General features: G+C 38.0%; 1 protein-coding gene across 1 annotated transcript; it reads left to right on the forward strand.

Moving 5' to 3' along the window:
• The first annotated feature begins 14,347 nt into the window (after positions 1-14,347).
• irx7 (iroquois homeobox 7) lies at positions 14,348-15,763 on the forward strand. The gene is made up of 2 exons (XM_084719927.1): positions 14,348-14,611; positions 14,898-15,763. The coding sequence occupies exons 1-2, from the start codon at positions 14,387-14,389 to the stop codon at positions 15,654-15,656; spliced, it is 984 nt and encodes a 327-aa protein (XP_084576053.1). The 5' UTR covers positions 14,348-14,386; the 3' UTR covers positions 15,657-15,763.
• Positions 15,764-18,925: the final 3,162 nt, after the last annotated feature.

The raw sequence follows: 18,925 nt of genomic DNA on the forward strand, positions 1-18,925 counted from the left end.
CATCCGGGCAGTTTTCAAAATAAAACACCCTGTGCATAAGCCCGATCATAAAAACAGAGGCTAACAAAGAACCAATTTAACTACGTAGTCAAGTTACCCACAGCACAAAAATCAAAGAAAAACAACAAAATCAGCTAAATCAGAAGATCTGAACAAAATCAGGCAGCTGAAACGCTCCTGGTGGCGTATGAAGGTGCGTGAATCAAAACCACATCACAGGGGCGTCATGGTAGCTCAGCTGGTTAAATAAAGGTAAAATAAATAAATAAATAAATTCTGAAGACAGTACCTTGATGTAAGGAACAAATGAGTCTTAAAAAGTTAGACTATGCTTTGCAGAATGGTTGGCAGCAGTGTGAGGTGTAAGCAATTTGTAGTTAATGTTACAAAACCATCAGTGTGTTACTTTAAATCTGAGCCATCGCTATGGCTAACTTGATGCTTTTGATTCAGTGTTTGTGTCGTCGGTCACCTACAGTAGAAACTCCACACATCGTTCATATCCCTGCTGCTCAGTGTCAGGCTGGACTGATGTACCTGCAGATAATCTGACCTCCCTGCAGCTCTGTTTAGGCTTCTTTAAAAAAAACTCTCGGGGCAAAGTAGGTTAATTTCTTCGCCCCCTGTGTATCAAAACTGCTTTGTTACTCTCGCAAAAGAAATTTGCACTATTACCTTGTAAATCAGCATCTTTGGTTTGAAGGACTTTTGTTTTGCTTCAGGCATGATTTTTATTTGTTCTAACAGAGGCTCATTGTTTGTCATTCAGTGCCAATGTAAAAGTTACTGTTATGATCTTTTCTAGTTAATTGTACAATCTAACCAAAAAAAAAAACTGCCTCCATTTCATCTTTTGCACAATATTTATATAATGAAGATATTTTGGTATTAAACTGTATTTTATATCAATCTGTATACCTGTGTTTTATGCCACTCACACTTTATTTCATCTGCATTATTTACTTTCAACACTTGGGCTGCAACTAACACTTATTTTAAGTGATGTAACAACAGTAAAAACCCCTGGTGCCACAATACTATGATGAAAAGTCCTTAATACAATATTTATTGCACTATTGACTTGAAAGAATGTCCTTTATTAAAAAACAAATCTGATGTGTACAGCACTTTTTGCTTTCAATTCAAAGTCCTTCTGCTTTAATAAAAGTAGCCAGACAAAATGTGCAAAAACAAATCTGTGGATTGTTTTTTACAATGAATGTACAACTGCAAAATTAACACAACAGTGAGAGGCAGTCTTTTCTAAAATAAAAATAATAAATAATCTAATATTGCAGTAGCTGTCATCACAGTTCAGCACAATACTTACTTTTTTATTTTGATATTGTGTTGATATTTAAATTATTTTCATTATTGTTTTTGTGATTGTCTTATTGATCAATCAGCCAATGATTTAATGATTAAACAATTAGTTATTTAGTCTAGAAAATGTCAAAAAAAAATATTGAAAAATGCTCATCACAATTTCCCAGAGCCCAAAGGGACGTCTTCAGATGCATCTTTTGCCTAATCAACAGCCCAAAACGGCAAATGTCATCTTAAACTCAGATAACATTTAGGATTTGCGGTATTACAAAAACGTTTCCTAACTGCATTTGGGGAAAAGAAAATCCTTTCTTAGAACAGGAATTCAGCTGTTACAGAAGCATCCTAATTGAAGAATTTCCTAAGTGAGGAATCTAAAGGTAGGATAACACAGACCCTTAATCAAAGTAACTGCCAAAAATGTAGCACCACTGTCATTAGATCTGTATGGAAATAACAACAAAGATGGGAAACACCAAAACATTACAATTGAAAGCTGCTCAAACTGTATGGTGATGCTTAAAATTTCCTGTATCACAGGAAATGGGTATTAACTTTGAATCTGATCGACACGCTGCATCCATTCAAGTCCTTACAATGTGCCAAGAATTAGCAAGAAAGTTTTTCGCCCTCCTCCAATACAGGATTTATTCCTCCAACTCATCAAACTAGAGCTCCAAATTGCAAGCACTCCTTAACTGATCATTAGTTACATTTCCAATCTAGTGATCGATTAATCAAAAATCAAACTGAAAGCTTTATTTCCACACCAACGTATTACATATTCTCTACCAGCATTACATATCATCCCAGCATTAGACCCAAAATTGAACGCCCATCATCTCCTGTCCGTTATAGCAGCTTGCTAGCCAGAGACAACTGAAGTGAGACAGCTGTTGTCATGGATACAGGGAGTCTCATGTACATTGTAAACACAGATACAGACATGACAGGACGAGTACCGGTTTACTGCTCCAGTTAGGATTTCCTAAGGCGAGACAAGATCTGAGGTCTAAGATGGAACAGGACACAAACATGAGTTAAGGAATTCGCCCTGCAGTGGGAAGACAGGAGTTTTCCCATCTTGGAAAATTAAGGTAAGACAGGATTTTTTTTTCTGTAATGAGTGGAACCAGTAAATCTTGCACACACAGAAAAAAAGACTGAAACGATTAGTTGATGATCAGAAAAGTGAATTTTGTTTCAACTGACTGATTAATGGACTAATCTTTGCAGCTCTGTAATAAGTCATTGTATGTCTACTTCACTGACACACTGGAATAATCAACATCAAACTCAGATCTCTGGACTGACTCAGCTGCTCACACAGTTTTCCACACGCGAAGAAGAGAACAACAACTAGTGATAAAGCTTTTTTCTTTCTTTCATTCGATTCAATAACCCGAGTTTTTTAAGCTGCCTTTGATCTTACTTTAACTACCTGACTTTGTGGGCTACAGATGGAGTAAATATGGGCCCTGCTAACTCTCCATACGGCTTTAGACCTTAATTCCTGATTAGCTGAAAAGGGCAGCACTTGCTTTTGGGTCTTGGATATCAGACGACACAGAGGGGAACAGAGGCAAGTGTTTTTGTGCTTCATTTTTGAAGCGAGGATGTTGGGGGGGATAAGAGGGAGTTTCTGTAATAGATACTTATCTTACTGCCCTCAAGCCCCTCAAACAAAGTCCCCCTCTGAAGAGATTATAACCCAGGGAGGGCACATTAACTCTAATCCCATGCTTTGAGGCCTCGCACCCCCATACCACCCTCTGCCCCACTTATTTCAACCCTTCTGTTGTTGGGGGGCTACCTTGTATCTGGTGCATGTATGAGTAGGGCCTGTGGCTACACACGAGGGTTGTGTGTGTGTGTTTGTGCGCATGTATATGTGTGTGTTTGTGTGTGTGTGAGTCAGGGGGGTGGAGTGACTGTTTCAATAGCACGCTGACTCTAATGAAAAGCATTGAGGGGTGCATACTGCTGTGTAACTGATTCCTCTCTCTGAAGAGATTAGGCGCTACATTGTTGGTTCAGTTGCTCATTTCCATGAGAGCACAGCCTCCCACCAGCGGCTGCTTGGCTTTGTTATTTTGAGTTGGAAAACACAGAGCCCAATGTCCCGGGCTTCCTTGTTACCATTGTTTCACAAATAGGCCAAAATGTAGATGTCACGTCACAGATGCCCAATAACCTCATTAGCTGCTCACTGTGAGGCTAAAGAGACTAAATAATAAATACTCAACTTCAGTTTGTTCAACTGTATGCAGCTTCTGCGTAAAATTTTGTTAACACTGCATCTGTTTTACTGGTTAGCGTTAACAAGGTTAAGGATTTTAGAGAAAGAACGGATGCAAGTTTTAAGGCTGCAACTAACAATTGCTTTTTAGTGGCGATCAGTGTTTGGTCTATAAAATCAGGGTTCAACGTTAATGTTTTTTTATTTTTTTGTTTTTCTTCCAGTCAGAAATCTACTTGCCCAAACCAAATTTTTACTTGCCCCTGCACAAACTGGCTTATTTACTAGCAGTTATAAATTAAGAACAAAGACTAAAAATAAGTTGTCATGTTTAATCTTGGGCTGCAAGACCTATAAAATGTCAGAAAATAGTGAAAAATGTCCAACCCTGTTTTATAAAGTCCAAATTGATGTCTTTAAAGGTCTCATTTTGTCGATCCAAAAACCAAAAATATTCAGTTTCATACAAAATTAAATGGAGAAAAGCGTTGGAGAGGCTGAAAACGGCATTTTCTGACATTTTTGCGTGACAAATTACATCAACGATTCATTGATAATCAAAATAGTTTTTTTTTTTAGCAGTTTTACCACTTGGCTGACTGGGGAAGCTAAATTTAATATACCCAGATGGCATTTTACTTGCCCCGGACAAGAGGGCAATCCCTGCCGTCGAGCCCTGAAAATGTCAGAAAGTTTTGGAAAATATCTATTGTGTTTACCAAAGATCAAATTTACATCCTCAAACGTTTTCTTTTGTTCACAACCCAAAGATATTTAGATATATACAGTCACAGATAATTTAAAAAAACAACAAAACATTCATATTTAAGAAGATGGAGTCAAAGAATTTTGAAAAATTTGACTGAAACCAATCGATTATCAAAATAGTTGGTGGTTAACTTAATGGTTGACAACTAATGGATTAATCAATTAACCTTTGCAGTGCTAAAGAATTTTTCATGTAACTTTGCTCTCAATGGAAGAAGCCTTTCTTACACTCAGAATTAACGAGGATTGTTCTGATACCAGTCTTGGACCTGCTTCAGTTACAACCTAAACTACTGGTTCTGATAAGAGAAACTACTTGAGTCCAAGCACCATCCGACCACCACGCAATTTATTAACCCTGCAAAGGGACCCTGCTGCTCCCCAGCAGAGTCCCATATGTCAATTGTGTTTTTTTTACACCGAGCCCGGCCGTACAACAAAGACAACAATCATAACACATCCATACAGGGTTAGTTTTAAACAGCTATTAAAAAATAATGATATATTTTTTTAATGCACTGGTATCGGATCAGTACACAGCACTGACAGATACGCAAAATTTATCTATCAGAATCAGGAAGGAAAAAATGATATAGTTGCAACTGAGGTACAGAAACTGCCACATAATAATCATGATTACGGGGTAAGAAGGCAACACTTTCCTTAAAGTCTCCTTATTTAGTGTTCATAAACAGCATTTACACATCTAATAAATAGTTTATAATACACTGTGATGTAGCTGTAAGTAGGGTTGTTTTTTTGAGCCAAGCCATACAACAGTGATAGCAAATATTACATCCATACAGGGTTTAGTAGTATACAGCCGTCAAAAAATAATATATATATGTATATTTATAGACCTCTGGTATTGTATCTGTGCATATAGCTGATATGCAAAGTTCAGGTATGAAAACATCTCTAGCTGTAAGCAGTTATAAGTGTTTATTAATGTATTCGTCATCAACTGTGACTGCTCCTGTGGGAACCTGTAAGTGGAGGCTGATGTATGTAAGGGATAATGTACAGTGAGCAGGCTGAACAGGATGATGCAGGACTCTTGAATCCTGAAGGTATTACATGGTTACTTACCAAAAATAAAAAAAATACTTGGCACACATTTGTGTGACACAAAACATCAATTTTAACCTAATTTGACCTCATTACTGCACATGACCCTGCTTGTTACATGGTGATGCAACAAAGAATATCAATAATTTGACACTAAATATTCATATTACAATGATTTTAGCGATTTAACAATGATTTTATTGTTCCTCCAGAGCCTATGGTCAGAACTGTGTCCATAGCAACGGTCTGTTCTTCATAACCTTTACAAACAGGAAAGACATCACTCATGCCATATCACAATATCTCAAATCATGATATCAATGTAGTAATTGATATATTGCCCAACTGCAAGTGTTGAATGAACTGCATTAAGATGATAAGTGCAAAGATGTTTGTCACAAATATATATCAAGACCCTGAGCAGGAAAAATGGCACCCTGCCTCTTTTTTGCTCTGCATATATGCAGGGAAACCTGCAGCTGAGGTGCAGAAACCGGCTGCAGCGAGCTAACAAGCTGATCTGCAACAACGAGCACACCGGGGGGAGGCCGCTCTGACCGGGCTCCAGCAAACTGGGCCAGGGCTCTAGCTGAGGTATCCTGGGGGCCCAGCAACCCACCAACCGGGGCCCGACACAGGGAGACACCAGCAGCAGCACCAGCTGTCACAGCGGCCATCAGAGCCTAACCAACGCCGCCTGTCACTCACCCAGCGGAGGGCCGTCAATCAGGCTGCACCCAGGAGGGAGCTGGGAGGCGGGCCGCTGGCCAGCCCTAAACAAAGACATACTTACATTTGCAAGCGGTTTCAGCGCCACGACTATTTTGAAAGAATGATAGAGTGGTGCTGATAAGAGTAATGACAAAGGACAAAGAGTGGAAGGGGGTCTGGGGAAGAGGGGGTCAGATAGTAAAGAGGTGGGAGAGCTTGATAACATTCACACTCTGGTTACATCTCTCCATTTGTGTTGGTGCCCCAGGAAAATCTCATTAGGGAGGAAAATCGCAGTTCTGGTTGGAGACCATTATATATTTGTTGTCAGTTGACTCACTGTGCTTTTCAGTATGTAAATATTCCTTCTTAACCTTTCGCTTTAAATGTTTCTTTGTTGGCAACACATCATTTTCATCTTTTCATTTGCGTTTTTTTAATGTCCGAGCGGTAACCACAATTCAGTTCAATTTACATGATAAACTTAATAAATATAATTCTTTCCTTGGGGTGCTCAACAAATATTGGGGCCCATAAATTACCTTAAGAAAATGGGATATTTATATTATTTATTATTCTGATATTGAAAAGATTGGCGACATATTTCAACTATAATTACATGTGATTTGATAGATTATGTCTAAATATTTAATTTGAATTCTTAGGCAAAATGCTCTATAAAAGTAAAAGTAAACTTAAGGTTTTTTTTGTACTTTATAGGCTACTAGAAAAAGTAAAACCAAGGACATTTAGTTTAATGTCAATAAACAGACAAAAGTAGAAAATCTTTACATTTGAGAGACTGAAAACTGCACTTTCTGCAATTTTTGCATGAAAAACTCACTTAAATGTTTAATCGATAATCTAAGTAGTTTAACTGTTTCGATCTTTTCTTGCCAGTTTCCTGGTCGAGCAAGTAAGTTGCTAGATTTATTATCCCAACATGTCGTTTCACTCGCCCCGGACAAGCTGTCCTTATCTTTGAGACCTGAAAATGTCAAAAAATGTGAAAAATATAGATCACTGTTTCCCACAGGCATCCTAAAATATTTTGTTTTGTCAGCAGCACAAATATATTCAGAGATATTTAGTCATAGAGGACTGAAGAAGCCATAAAATAAGCTGGAATCAGAGTTCTGAGAGCTAAAACTGATCAATCAATTATCAAAATAGTAATGAAATTACTGGTGACAAATGTTGACTATAACTATAACTGATTTGATAGATATCAAAGCATTTAATATGAGGCAAAATGCTCAAGATCCGATGTATAAATGTTAAGTTTTTGGATGTACTTTCCATTTCTTTCCCCATTTTCTATTCATTTTTGCTCACTACATTTTAGCCTTTCTTACTCTCAGGTGTCCAAGTAAAAAGTCGATTGATCTATTAATTATTTTCTCAATTAATCGATTAGTTGTTTGGTCTATAAAAAGCCCAAGCTGACGCCCTCAAATGTCTTGTTTTGTCCACAATCCAAAAATATTCAGTTTACTGTCACAGAGGAGTAAAGAAACCAGAAAATTTTCACATTTAAGACGCCGGAATCAGAGAATTTTGACTTTTTTTCTTGATAAACAACTAAAAACAATTAACTTAATGCTAAAAACTCCTTGTAGTAGGTTTAAATAACGTCCTGGCTTGGGGTAAAAATGCAGAACGACAGCGCGATGGGCTAATGAGCAGGTCAGGACAAAAGGTTTAGGTGTGACTTCAATTACAGGCAATCCCCTACCTGCGAGCTAACAAAGGGCCTGAACATGCAATTAGAACGGCTCATATGTAGGTGTGAACAAGACAACAAAAGCCTAAAGAGAATCCACAGTCTTCAACACCTATTGCTTGTTAGTTTATTTTTACTGCAGCAGATACTGAGAGGAGAGAAAGTTAACAGAGACTCATAAAAAGAAACTGAGCCAGAGGAGGACGAAGAACAGAGATTATTTAGCTGATACAGATAACCGATAATCTCACCTCTAGATTTTAAAAAGTTCTACTTTAAAGCTGCTATTGCTCGTGTTTCTGTTTCAGGTTCTATTTATGTTTTTACATCTGTATTTTTCTGATGCATGGAGAGAAGCCATTCATAGTTTCATTGTACCTGAATATAATAACAATAAAGATCTTTATGATTTAAAAGTTCTGTAGTAGAGCTGCAATGATTAATTGATTGATAATTAAATTAATTGGCAGCTATTTTGATAATTGATAGTCTCAATTGTAATATTTACGCCTCTATATGTCGAACCTAAGTGAACAAGACTATCAGTGAAAAGATAATTATTGTTGATGCTTTCCAACAGGTCAGAAATCAGATGAGATGAGCGTCTGTTTACTGAGGCTGTGTGCTGTCAACAATTTATACAAGGTTTATAATGATACAGGAGTTATAATTAAACATATTGCAATTCTGTATATTGCAATACTGTAAGCATATGTGTATTTCTTTATTTAATTTCAGGGAATTAGTCGTACTATAAAGAAGACACTACCATATGCATAAAATCTGAATTAAAACAGTTCACTTTTTTATGCAACCAGAACAGTGAAGATAAATAACAACACTGCAATGTATCAGTTGGGTATTTAAACACAACACAAAATGAACCGCTGCCAAACTTTGCATGTATCACAGTATCAGGAAACAGTGTTTTTGTGAGTCGATACAGTATCACAAAACATAATATCGTGATATTCAAATGTATCGATATTTTCTTACAACTCTCATGTTTACAGTTTCAGCACGTTAGCTGGATAAAAAGAAGCAGGAGGAGATTTTTCTCAAGATAATTTTATTTTTTATGTTATATTTTGTGGTACATTTTGTGGAAATACTAACGCTTTTGACCGCAGGAGTAGAGCCAAATAGATCTGTTATATCGGCCCAATATTAGCCTAGCACAGCTTTATCAGTCTTTAGCAGATGGCTTTGTTGAACACTTGATTCTGATTGGTCAGTTGCTATGAAAAACAGAGCGTTGCTATGGACACAGTTTGGTGCTTATTGTGAAACAAAATCACATCAGGATGATTCAAGACACCAACAAACCCTGCTGGGGTTTATTTTGCAATAATGACCTGCTCACTGTACATTATCCCTTACATGTGGGCATATACAGAATATTGTTCAATTTTTCTTTTCTTTTTTCTACGCTTTACAGGTAACATGTTATGTATATTTGATCATTTTCTTAATTCAGTTAGTTCTATTGGTGTGGGGGCTTTTTTTATTTTAAAAATACCTCTTAAAGTTCAAAGTTTCATTTGGGGTTTTACAGACAAAAAGCATATTAGCTGATATATCATTATGAGAATTGTTTTACTTCCCAATATCACTAATGGGCCAAAAAAAAATCTAGTATCTGTTGGACCCTACACAGGGGCCTCAAGTTCCTTGCAACAGCAGCGTTAGTATTTCGCCTGCCAGAGCCACAAAACTTAAAAACATAAAAATAAAATTATCTAAATAAAACTCTCCTCCTGCTCCCTTTTAACTGGCTAACATACTACTCTCTGTAACTTTGACTGGAAAAATGTAAACACGGGCTTGTTTCATCTGATATCACAGAAAATCTGACTCTATGTCAGCATTAAGAATAACTAAAAAGAAATATCTGATCTTCTTGTGGGTGTTTACATAGCAGGTTTAACTGTCTGTGTAGATGTAATGTGTGAAGCACAGAGTATTTGTAGATCTGGGAGATAGCAGACATCCAGCACTGTTTCACCACAGAGGAATAACTCAGGTGTTATCAGAGACAAAGATAATTTCATCCTCTTTGCTATCTCGTTCTGTATCTCTCTGGGCACTGAGGACAATCACCTTCCATTTGGTCACTTCTCTCCCCTGTAAACGACCGACATCCTAACGGCAAACAGCACAAACTCGACCTGTCAGAGCGGGACCAACACCTGCATTGTGGCCGAGCCGCCGAAAGAGGAAGAGAATGAAAAGAAGTCCTGCGAGGGGGACAAAGGCCGCTGCCCTGAGCTGTTTGTGTTGTGAGATGTAGACTACTGATGCCATAAGCCTCCTTCTCTTTGCACTCTGCTCGGCCCATTGTTGCTCTTGTTCAAATTTGCTCTGGGTTCTGTGAACCCCACCCAAATAAATTCCTTCTTTCCCTCCACCTCTAACACTTTTTATCTGGTGCTATTCTCAGGATCTCCTTCTCTCTGCACTTTTGGGCCCATGATTGTACACTTGTCTACATTCAGTTATATGACATAATATTAGACACGCCTCTTTTGATGACACAACATGATGGGGAGTAAACAAAAGAAACAAAACAGGAGATGTCAACAGATTATTTTCATTATCAATGAATCTGCTTAAAACTTATTAATTTGCTGGTCAACAAAATGTCAAATAATTGTGAAAAAACACAACTTTGCAGAGACCCACATGACTTCACGTCTTGTTTTGTCTGACCAAGAGTTTAAAACTTGAAGTTAATCAAAAGTATCGATACTTCTTTGATAACATGTTTTAAACGACAACACATTAAGATTCAAAGCTATAAAAAAAGGTCCAAGCCTTCACACAAGACGTCAAACCAGACGGTGACTATTCTTACACCAGCACTGTGTGCAGGTTGTTAATGAAAAGGGGGGTAAAAATCCTGTATTATTCTATTTTATGTCACTTAGAGAGTTTTTTTTTTATTGTATGAAAGTTTGAAATTCTGCTATTGTGACGACTGACAAACTGAAGCAGCAAATCCTGCCAGTTAAGAAGCCGCAACCTGATGACGTGTTGCATTTTTCGCTTGAAAAGTCACTGAAATGACGAATAGTGGCAGATAATTTTTTTCAGTCGATCAAATAATCGATTAATTGACTGATTGATTCATCGCTAGTCTGCAGCATTTCCTCCAGAGTCACTCAGAAAATCTCTGACATGCATTTGAAATGCATGATTCACACAGATAGAAAGTACGTTACATTCATGTAGCAGACAATTGTATTGACGGTCATCCGAAAAACTTCAACGAGAGTAATCCCCAGTTACGTTTTGTGTTTTTTGCACCTGCTTAATTCAGTTTCACTGCTTTTGTTGTACGAGAGAACAGACATCCTCAAATACTGTTCAACAGTGATGGAAGAAGTTTTCAGATCCTTTACATACATAAAAGTATCAATACCACGTGGTAAAACTTCTCCATTACAAGTAATACCAGAGTAAAAGTACACAACATAATTACTCAGTTTGACACAAATGACTTCTGTCAGCTGTATTAAGAATTATATCACTGGATTATCACAGTGATGCATAAATGTCGAAGCAAAACTTTGAGGTGGAGCAATTTTTAAAAACTTTGTGTTCTGCTAAGTATTCTAAACTTTAATATTTTACACAATAAATTCATTAACTATAGATGTCATATACAGTAACTGTAGTGAAATAAATGTATAATGAAAAAATTTGTGTAAAGTACAAATACCTTAAAATCATACTGAAGTACATTACTTGAGTAAAGTACTTAATTACTTTATACCACTTTCTTCATATCTGTGAATAATGAACTATTGTGGAAATGGTTGTAATCAGTACAAGTCGTTTGTCTGTAAACATTAAAGATAAGATTGAGGACTTCCCCAAATTCCTTTTTTCGTTAGATTGTTTCTTGGAGATATTGTATTCACAGATCGATCTTTCTATGTTTCACTGTCTGTGTCTCATTCACTGTTCTGCAGCGCACATACAGCTGTGTTAAAGTAAAGTATATTAATACAACCGGAGTATTTGTATTTCACACAATATAACACAACAGCACCACAAACTAAAGCCCTCAAAATGAACAAAGAGTTGAACAGACACTTCTCTAACACAGTTTCAGCACAAACCGAACATTATTACCAGCATGACGGTTGCAGTTCTCTTGTATTAGCATGTATTTTAGCTGGGTGTGCCTAATAAACTGACAACAGCGTGTTAATTCTTAAGAAGGATAAACGTTCTTCAATGTTCTCCTGTTATATTTGCAAGCTCAATTATTTCTTAGCTCTCTCAAACAATTATGACAAACATCTACAAAACCACAACCAAGGCTGCTAAATCTTAAAGTCAGATTAATGCTGGAATCCCCACATCACCTTTACAGAACTCACAGTTCGATCTGGCAATAGTATATGTTCTTGCGTACATATCAGGATAACGAGTTTTACGTATTACAAACATTTTTTGAGTTCATTAGACTCACTTGTATAAGGAGTTTTTTTTCAATAATAACAGTTATTCACATTTCCTTAAATTAAGGGAAAAGCTGCAAGAGACACTGTTGCAGTTAAAAGCATCTCAGCTTTAAAATGGCTGCGATTTAAATTTGTTTCACTCAATGCAAATTTACAAATTTATCTTACGGAGGCTAAGTGAGTGACAGTTAAAGAGTAAATAATAAAACAGATACCATGAGACATATGGAGAGTTACAGTTCACAACATTTAAAATATAAAAATGATCATGTGATGATTGATATGTCAGCTGACCAATACTATCAGCTATATTCACCCATATCAGTGTTGGCATTTATTGTGACCCCTTTTCTTAATTTCATATTTAATATATAACATATATGTTTTGCTCTATTTATACCTGTGAAAATGTATTGTTTAAGTGTCCTGTTATCATTTTGGACAATAGAGTTTATCATTAAACTGTAAAATATTCTACCTTATTATGTCTTTATCATCTTTGTGTTAAAAACTTTTCAGGGATCATTTAAGAAAAGTGTGTTTATGTTTACATTCTATATATTGTAGATATTGGTATCAGTCCCAAAAATCCAGTATCAGTACGTCCCTGATGTGTCCATTTCTGGTCTATAAGACATCAACAAATGAAAAATAAATGAAAGTGAAATATAAGTTTGGATCATCAATTTAAAATGAATATTTTAAATTGAAGCTCTCAAGTTTCCTCTGGCATCATCTCCACACTTTAACTTTTTAAACTTTTCTCACCATTACCATCAAATAAAAGTTGCACTTCTATCACCAGCTGCACCAGACCTGTTAATACTGTTAATATAATAATCAAAATGATCCGAGATAAGCGAGGTGTGCTGCTCCTTTGAACTCAAACGCTGAGCTTAACTGTGGCTCTTTTGAAGGGCATGAGGGGGCACAGTGGAATAAGAAGTGTAATCTTTCCCTCTTATCTCTAACAACCCCCCTCCACACACACACACACACACACACACACACACACACACACACACACACATACATTAGCATCTGTTATCTCACAATTATCATATACATTAGTCAACACCTGTTTCACTTAACCTCGTTTAATTAGGGCCATTGACACGCTGCGCTTCAGCCTAAACAAAGCCATCCGACATGTAAAAGGGCAGTTTGTTGTGGTTCAGTCAATAAATTAACAAATAAAAAAGGTATGACTCTGAGGCATGATGGTCTGAATGACAACTGTTACAGGCTTTATTCGTTTATACTCAATTAAGAAAAACTGAAAGATTATTTTGGAGAATGGTGCAAACTTTTCAAGCGACACTTTTACGCGTGCGTAAAACATACTGTGTTTGTTTATTAGCGTAATTTAATACAACTGAGAAGGTTAATTCAATTCACCAACGACAGATCTGTAGGCAATGAAGTGTCAGAAGCAACAGTACAGACTGGCAGGATGTTGTTAACTGAATTCGGGTCATTTTTTTTAAGTTCTCCGCCGATTAGTGTCAGACAGGAGAAGTGTTAAATTAGTCATAAAAATACATCAAACTGGTGTGAGCTTCTAAACAAAAACAAAATTAAATAAGATTAAAACATAAATGTCGCTATTAAATGTGTCAGAATTCAAAAAGCCTTCTGTTTATGAAGTGTATGTTTAAAAAAAAAGGTCGATTTTGCACCGATGCAAACCTAAAGACTATTTTTATGAATTTAAGCCGTTTGGTTGTTCCACGGAGCTGAGGGTTAATTCGGAGTCTTTATTCACCTCTCCAAAAGAAAAGACTGCATTTGAATTGAAACTTCAGTTCTCTCCAGAAATCACTGTGTTGCGATAAGTAGCACATATTTAGCCTCTCCACGAAAACGCTAAAAGGAACAGCGGAGTTCTTCTTTGATGGGATTTATCGCCAGTGAAAGCTGCAGGTCTTTTGAACGGAGCTGTCAGTCAATACCGGTGGGACCTCCTCCCCCCGTGTCCTCCCCCCCCGCGCACACACTCGCTGGCAGCTAGCTGTGTATAAATAGATCCGGGAGGTTGGGATTGACACTCAAACCCGACTAGCTGGGACGGCAGGAAAGATGCCCGCATCGCAAACTGGATTTGGCAACTTCTTCTTGGAGAGGAACATCAGCATGCCGACTGGATATCAGATCCCGGTGCTGGGCTGCCCGCCGGGTGTGCAGCAGCAGCAGCAGCAGGCTCAGCATCTGGCAGCAATGGCAGCTGGGGTTCCCTTAACATACTCAGGACTACAAGGATACAACTTTATCCCCTATCCGCACCACAGGCACATCACACACATGGTGAGTTGATTATCCACAAAACGCTTCATTCTTTATACTTTTCTGCTGCTTTTTAACAAAAAATGTGCGCAAATCTAATGTTGCGTAGCTCGACAACCAGTTTTCAGAAAAAGCATCACTATATTAGAGATTTTATAAACTATGTTAACCTACAAAGTCTAAAATATTTTATGAGCTATATTCTGGATGATTTCGCCTTCATTGAATTGTGAGCTCTGGGTCAAAGGTCACAAACTCCGTGCGTAATTTCTCGCTCTTACGCTCTTTTCTTCTCTCTCTTTTCCAGAACAACGGTTTCGACTTGAAGGCCGCCTCCCCCTACCATCACGCCCTCCTGGCTCGTGGGGGAGCCTTTTACCCGCCGTACCGTCCCGGAGCAGCCGAGGATCCCGGCAGGGTCGCCAAGGTGGCCACCAGAGAGAGCACCGGGGCGCTGAAGGCCTGGCTGAACGAGCATCTAAAGAACCCGTACCCGACCAAAGGCGAGAAAATCATGCTCGCCATCATCACCAAAATGAGCCTGACGCAGGTCTCCACCTGGTTTGCCAACGCGAGGCGACGCCTAAAGAAGGAGAACAGAGTCAGCTGGGCGTCGAAGGGGAAATCAGACGAGGAGGAGGACGAGGAGCAGGAGGGAGAAAGCGACGATGAGGAGAAATGTCACTTGGATGAGCAGGATGAGGCTCAGACTGAGCGCGCGGACACGGATGAGCAGGTGGTGGAGAGCACGTTGGGCAGCTCAGCACCTGCTGACGCGCGTTTGGAGGTGCAACCAAGCAGCGAACGTGAAGACAGAGAACTTGGACTTGTCAATAAAGTTGAAAAGAGTGACTCTGATGATCACACGCCATCCGCTCTGGAGAGCAAAGAAAACATCGCCAGCCAGAAACCCAAAATCTGGTCTTTGGCGGAGACCGCCACCTCAGAGACTGTGAGGAAACCCGTGGACAATATTTACCACCCGGCCGGGAAACTGTGGGCTGAGTGGGCGTCAAGAAACGGACTGTTTGTCCCGTCATGTTACACTACTCATGAAATCGTCTAAACGGGTGTTTGGACACAAATGAGAGACATTTGATCGCATCTTTTGCACTTTAAACATTCAAACCTCAGGGATTTCATCGTCGATTCCTGAAGTTTGCAGTGAAAGAGACCAAAGACTTTAACATGTTATTGTATATAAATGTAGATGTATTTTTCCACCAGCAATCTGTAAATTATGTTTCCTTTGTCTAATCATGAAGAAATATTTTTGCTTAAATAAAGTTCAGCTTCCAGCGAAATTCTGACGTGCTTTACTGGTCTGTATTTGACTTTAAAGGCATAATATGTGACATTTTCCACAAAAAAAAAGCAGCAAAAAAGCAAGATTTAGACTCATAAACATAATCCCTTTCAGTCATCATTAATGACCCATCTGCAGTATCTGCAGAGACTCTGCCCTCTGCCTCTATTTCCTTATTTTTCTCATTATTTTGCTGTAGTTAGGACACTTTATCAACCCAAAATATCAGCATTTAACATCCTGGTATCTTTCTGGTGCATTTATAAACAGCTCAGCAAAGCCTACCGATTCTACCTTTAATGTGATGATCTGTTTAGGCAGCACACTTTGTATAAAATGGAAAAATTAACCACTGTTTCCTTCTGACCATATGGAAGTAATGTTACAAAGTAAGGTTCGACTGATACTGCATTTTAGGGGCTGATGCCAATAACAGTATTAGTGAGTAAAAAAATTCTGATACCAAAATGAAAAAAGGAATGAATACACATAAAATGATCCCTATAAAACAAAAATGTTTTGTCAAAAAAATAAGTTCTCATATACAAAGTTTGTGTTAATAAAGGCCTAGTAGAGCTCAGATTTCTTAAATTCCTTTCTGAGAATACAAGTTGATTTTTCTTTTAGTCATTTTCCCCTCAGGTAGGCTGAATCACTTCAAATTAGACACCAGCAGCAGCAGGCCCACAGGTAGTTTCAGGTATTAGTGATGTTCAGGAGGAGCCAGAGGGGTGACTTCAAATATCTATCATCAATTCAACAGGCTGTAAACGGGGAAATGAAGTGAAGTGGAACATTGTTGACTATTAAGTCTTCCCAAACAGGTTTTTGGTCAACTTGTTGCTCTGTAATCCCTATTAAACTCTACTTAGACCTCAGATTTCTGAAATTCCCATGTGAAGGCAAGTTTATGTTTCTTTTTTCCCCTATAGGGAGTAAAATTCACTTTAAGAGTCGCACAAAGAGTACTGCATATCAAACCCAAGTCTATTAAGTCTTCCCAGAGGGGTTTCTGGTTATTGCTGGGTAAATGTCTGCCATTAAACTGTACTTAAACCTCAGATTTCTTAAATTCTTACTTACTTTTTTCCCCACAGGTAAAGCGTAAAGTTCACTTTAGATGAGACAGCAGCAGGTAGTTTAAGATGTAGTATTGTTAAGGGGCAGTCAGAGGGATACTTCACTCCTCTACTGGGTTGGTATAAAATGGAAAATTACGCAGTGGTTTCCTTCAGGCCATATGGAAGTAATGTGTCAAAGTTTGTGTTAGAAAGGGCCTTGCACAAAAGGCAGCGGTTTCTTCATTATTAACTATAATTCTTATGCGAGGCTCAAATGAGAGGTCACTTTATTCATGTAAATTAGTACAACGGGAGTATTGGCCTTAATTTGCATATCAAACCCAATTCTATTAAGTCTTCTGAAGCAGGTTTCTGGTGAGTTCGTTGCTGGGTAATGCCTGCCATTAAACTGTACTTTAAACAAATTAGACTCTAGATTTCTTGAATTCCTGTGTGTGCATGTTGATGTTTCTGTTAGCGCCCCCCCCCCCCCCCCCCCCCCGAGGTACAACAGGCCCACAGGTAGTTTAAGGTGTTGGAAATGTTTAAGAGTTCTTCACCATCAGTCACCCAGGTTCCCATGTAAATTCAAAGGGCTGTACCTCCATTAATCCGGGGATAATGAGAAAGCCCCTGGGAGCAAATGCAGTTGTCTTCTGGCCTCACCTCTTCATGCAAATCCCTACAAACAGGAACACACAGAGGGCAGATTAGCTCTTATCTCAGCCCCCTTTTTTCTCACAGCAAACAGATGAATACAACAGAATTTAATGTCAAGGAACTTCAGAATGTGCTTCCTCTTGATTTGGACTTTTATGATGCTGCATAATGACTGTTTTCTACTGGTTATATTTCTAGTCTTAAATAAAATAATCCAACACAGGGACAGTGCACCGGTCTGAGTTTCCAACAGTGAACCTCTAGCGCCCCTTTGAGGAAATAACGAGTAACTACAGCACTACTTTTTCTATTAGAGCAGGGGTGGAGGGACCACAGGTGAAAGCTGGAGGCAATTAAGGTACTTTTAAACTCCTCAGCGTCTGATGGCTCCTTCTGAGAGTGATAAGTCCATTAAATCATGACACACGTACATGAGACACATTTTTAGCTTCAGGGCGACTTACACTTTCAGAATGTGTTGTCATCTCCAAAGTCCATCCTGTCAAAACGTTCATAAATCCACTTTGAAATCCGACGCTCCTTATCACTGTCGAACTCGCCTGAGAATCTTTACGTTTCTAAATTTTCTTCGGTATCAAAGTAATCCAGTGGGAGTTATCTGAACATTCATGGGTTTAATTCAACCAGGAACTGCTAATAGCTAATTCGGCATACTTTTAATGATGTCAGTTTGCCTAAAAAAAGAAATATAAGCTAAAATGACGGGGCTCAAGATGCGGCCCACAGCATAACTTCCGGAATCCACGGCGACATGCACTTCCTGTTATACCCCCCAAAGCACTATGGGAATTATATCGATTTTGTATTACTTGAGCGATATATTGATTAACGCCCCCTCGACGTTAGTTTTATATACTTTACTTTTCTTCATATTTGTAGGTGTTTATTATTTTCTATTTTATTTTAAAGGTTTGTAAATTATTATTATTATTATTATTATTATTTTAAAGGTTTGTTAAAATGTCAGACTTTGAAAACACTTGCACTAGACAGACACACTGACCAACAGCAGGAAAACAAACAAACAAACAAACAAACAAACAAACAAAAAAACAAAAAAACACTCTCACAGTTTAAATTTAAAGTGACAAAAACTTTAATACAAGTTTTTTGAAAAAAGAAAAGAAAAAAAACTCATCTTCATGATAAAAGCATTTTGCTGAATTAACACAACATTTCACAAATACATCAAAATACAATATGAACACTGAAATTTGAACCTTACCTTAAAAACACTACTAAAACTAATGCAGTCATATACAATAATAAGCTGAACTACCTTCTAAT

The sequence above is a fragment of the Lutjanus erythropterus genome, chromosome 6 (assembly GCF_056507025.1).
Source record: "Lutjanus erythropterus isolate fLutEry1 chromosome 6, fLutEry1.hap2, whole genome shotgun sequence".
NCBI lineage: Eukaryota > Metazoa > Chordata > Actinopteri > Lutjaniformes > Lutjanidae > Lutjanus > Lutjanus erythropterus.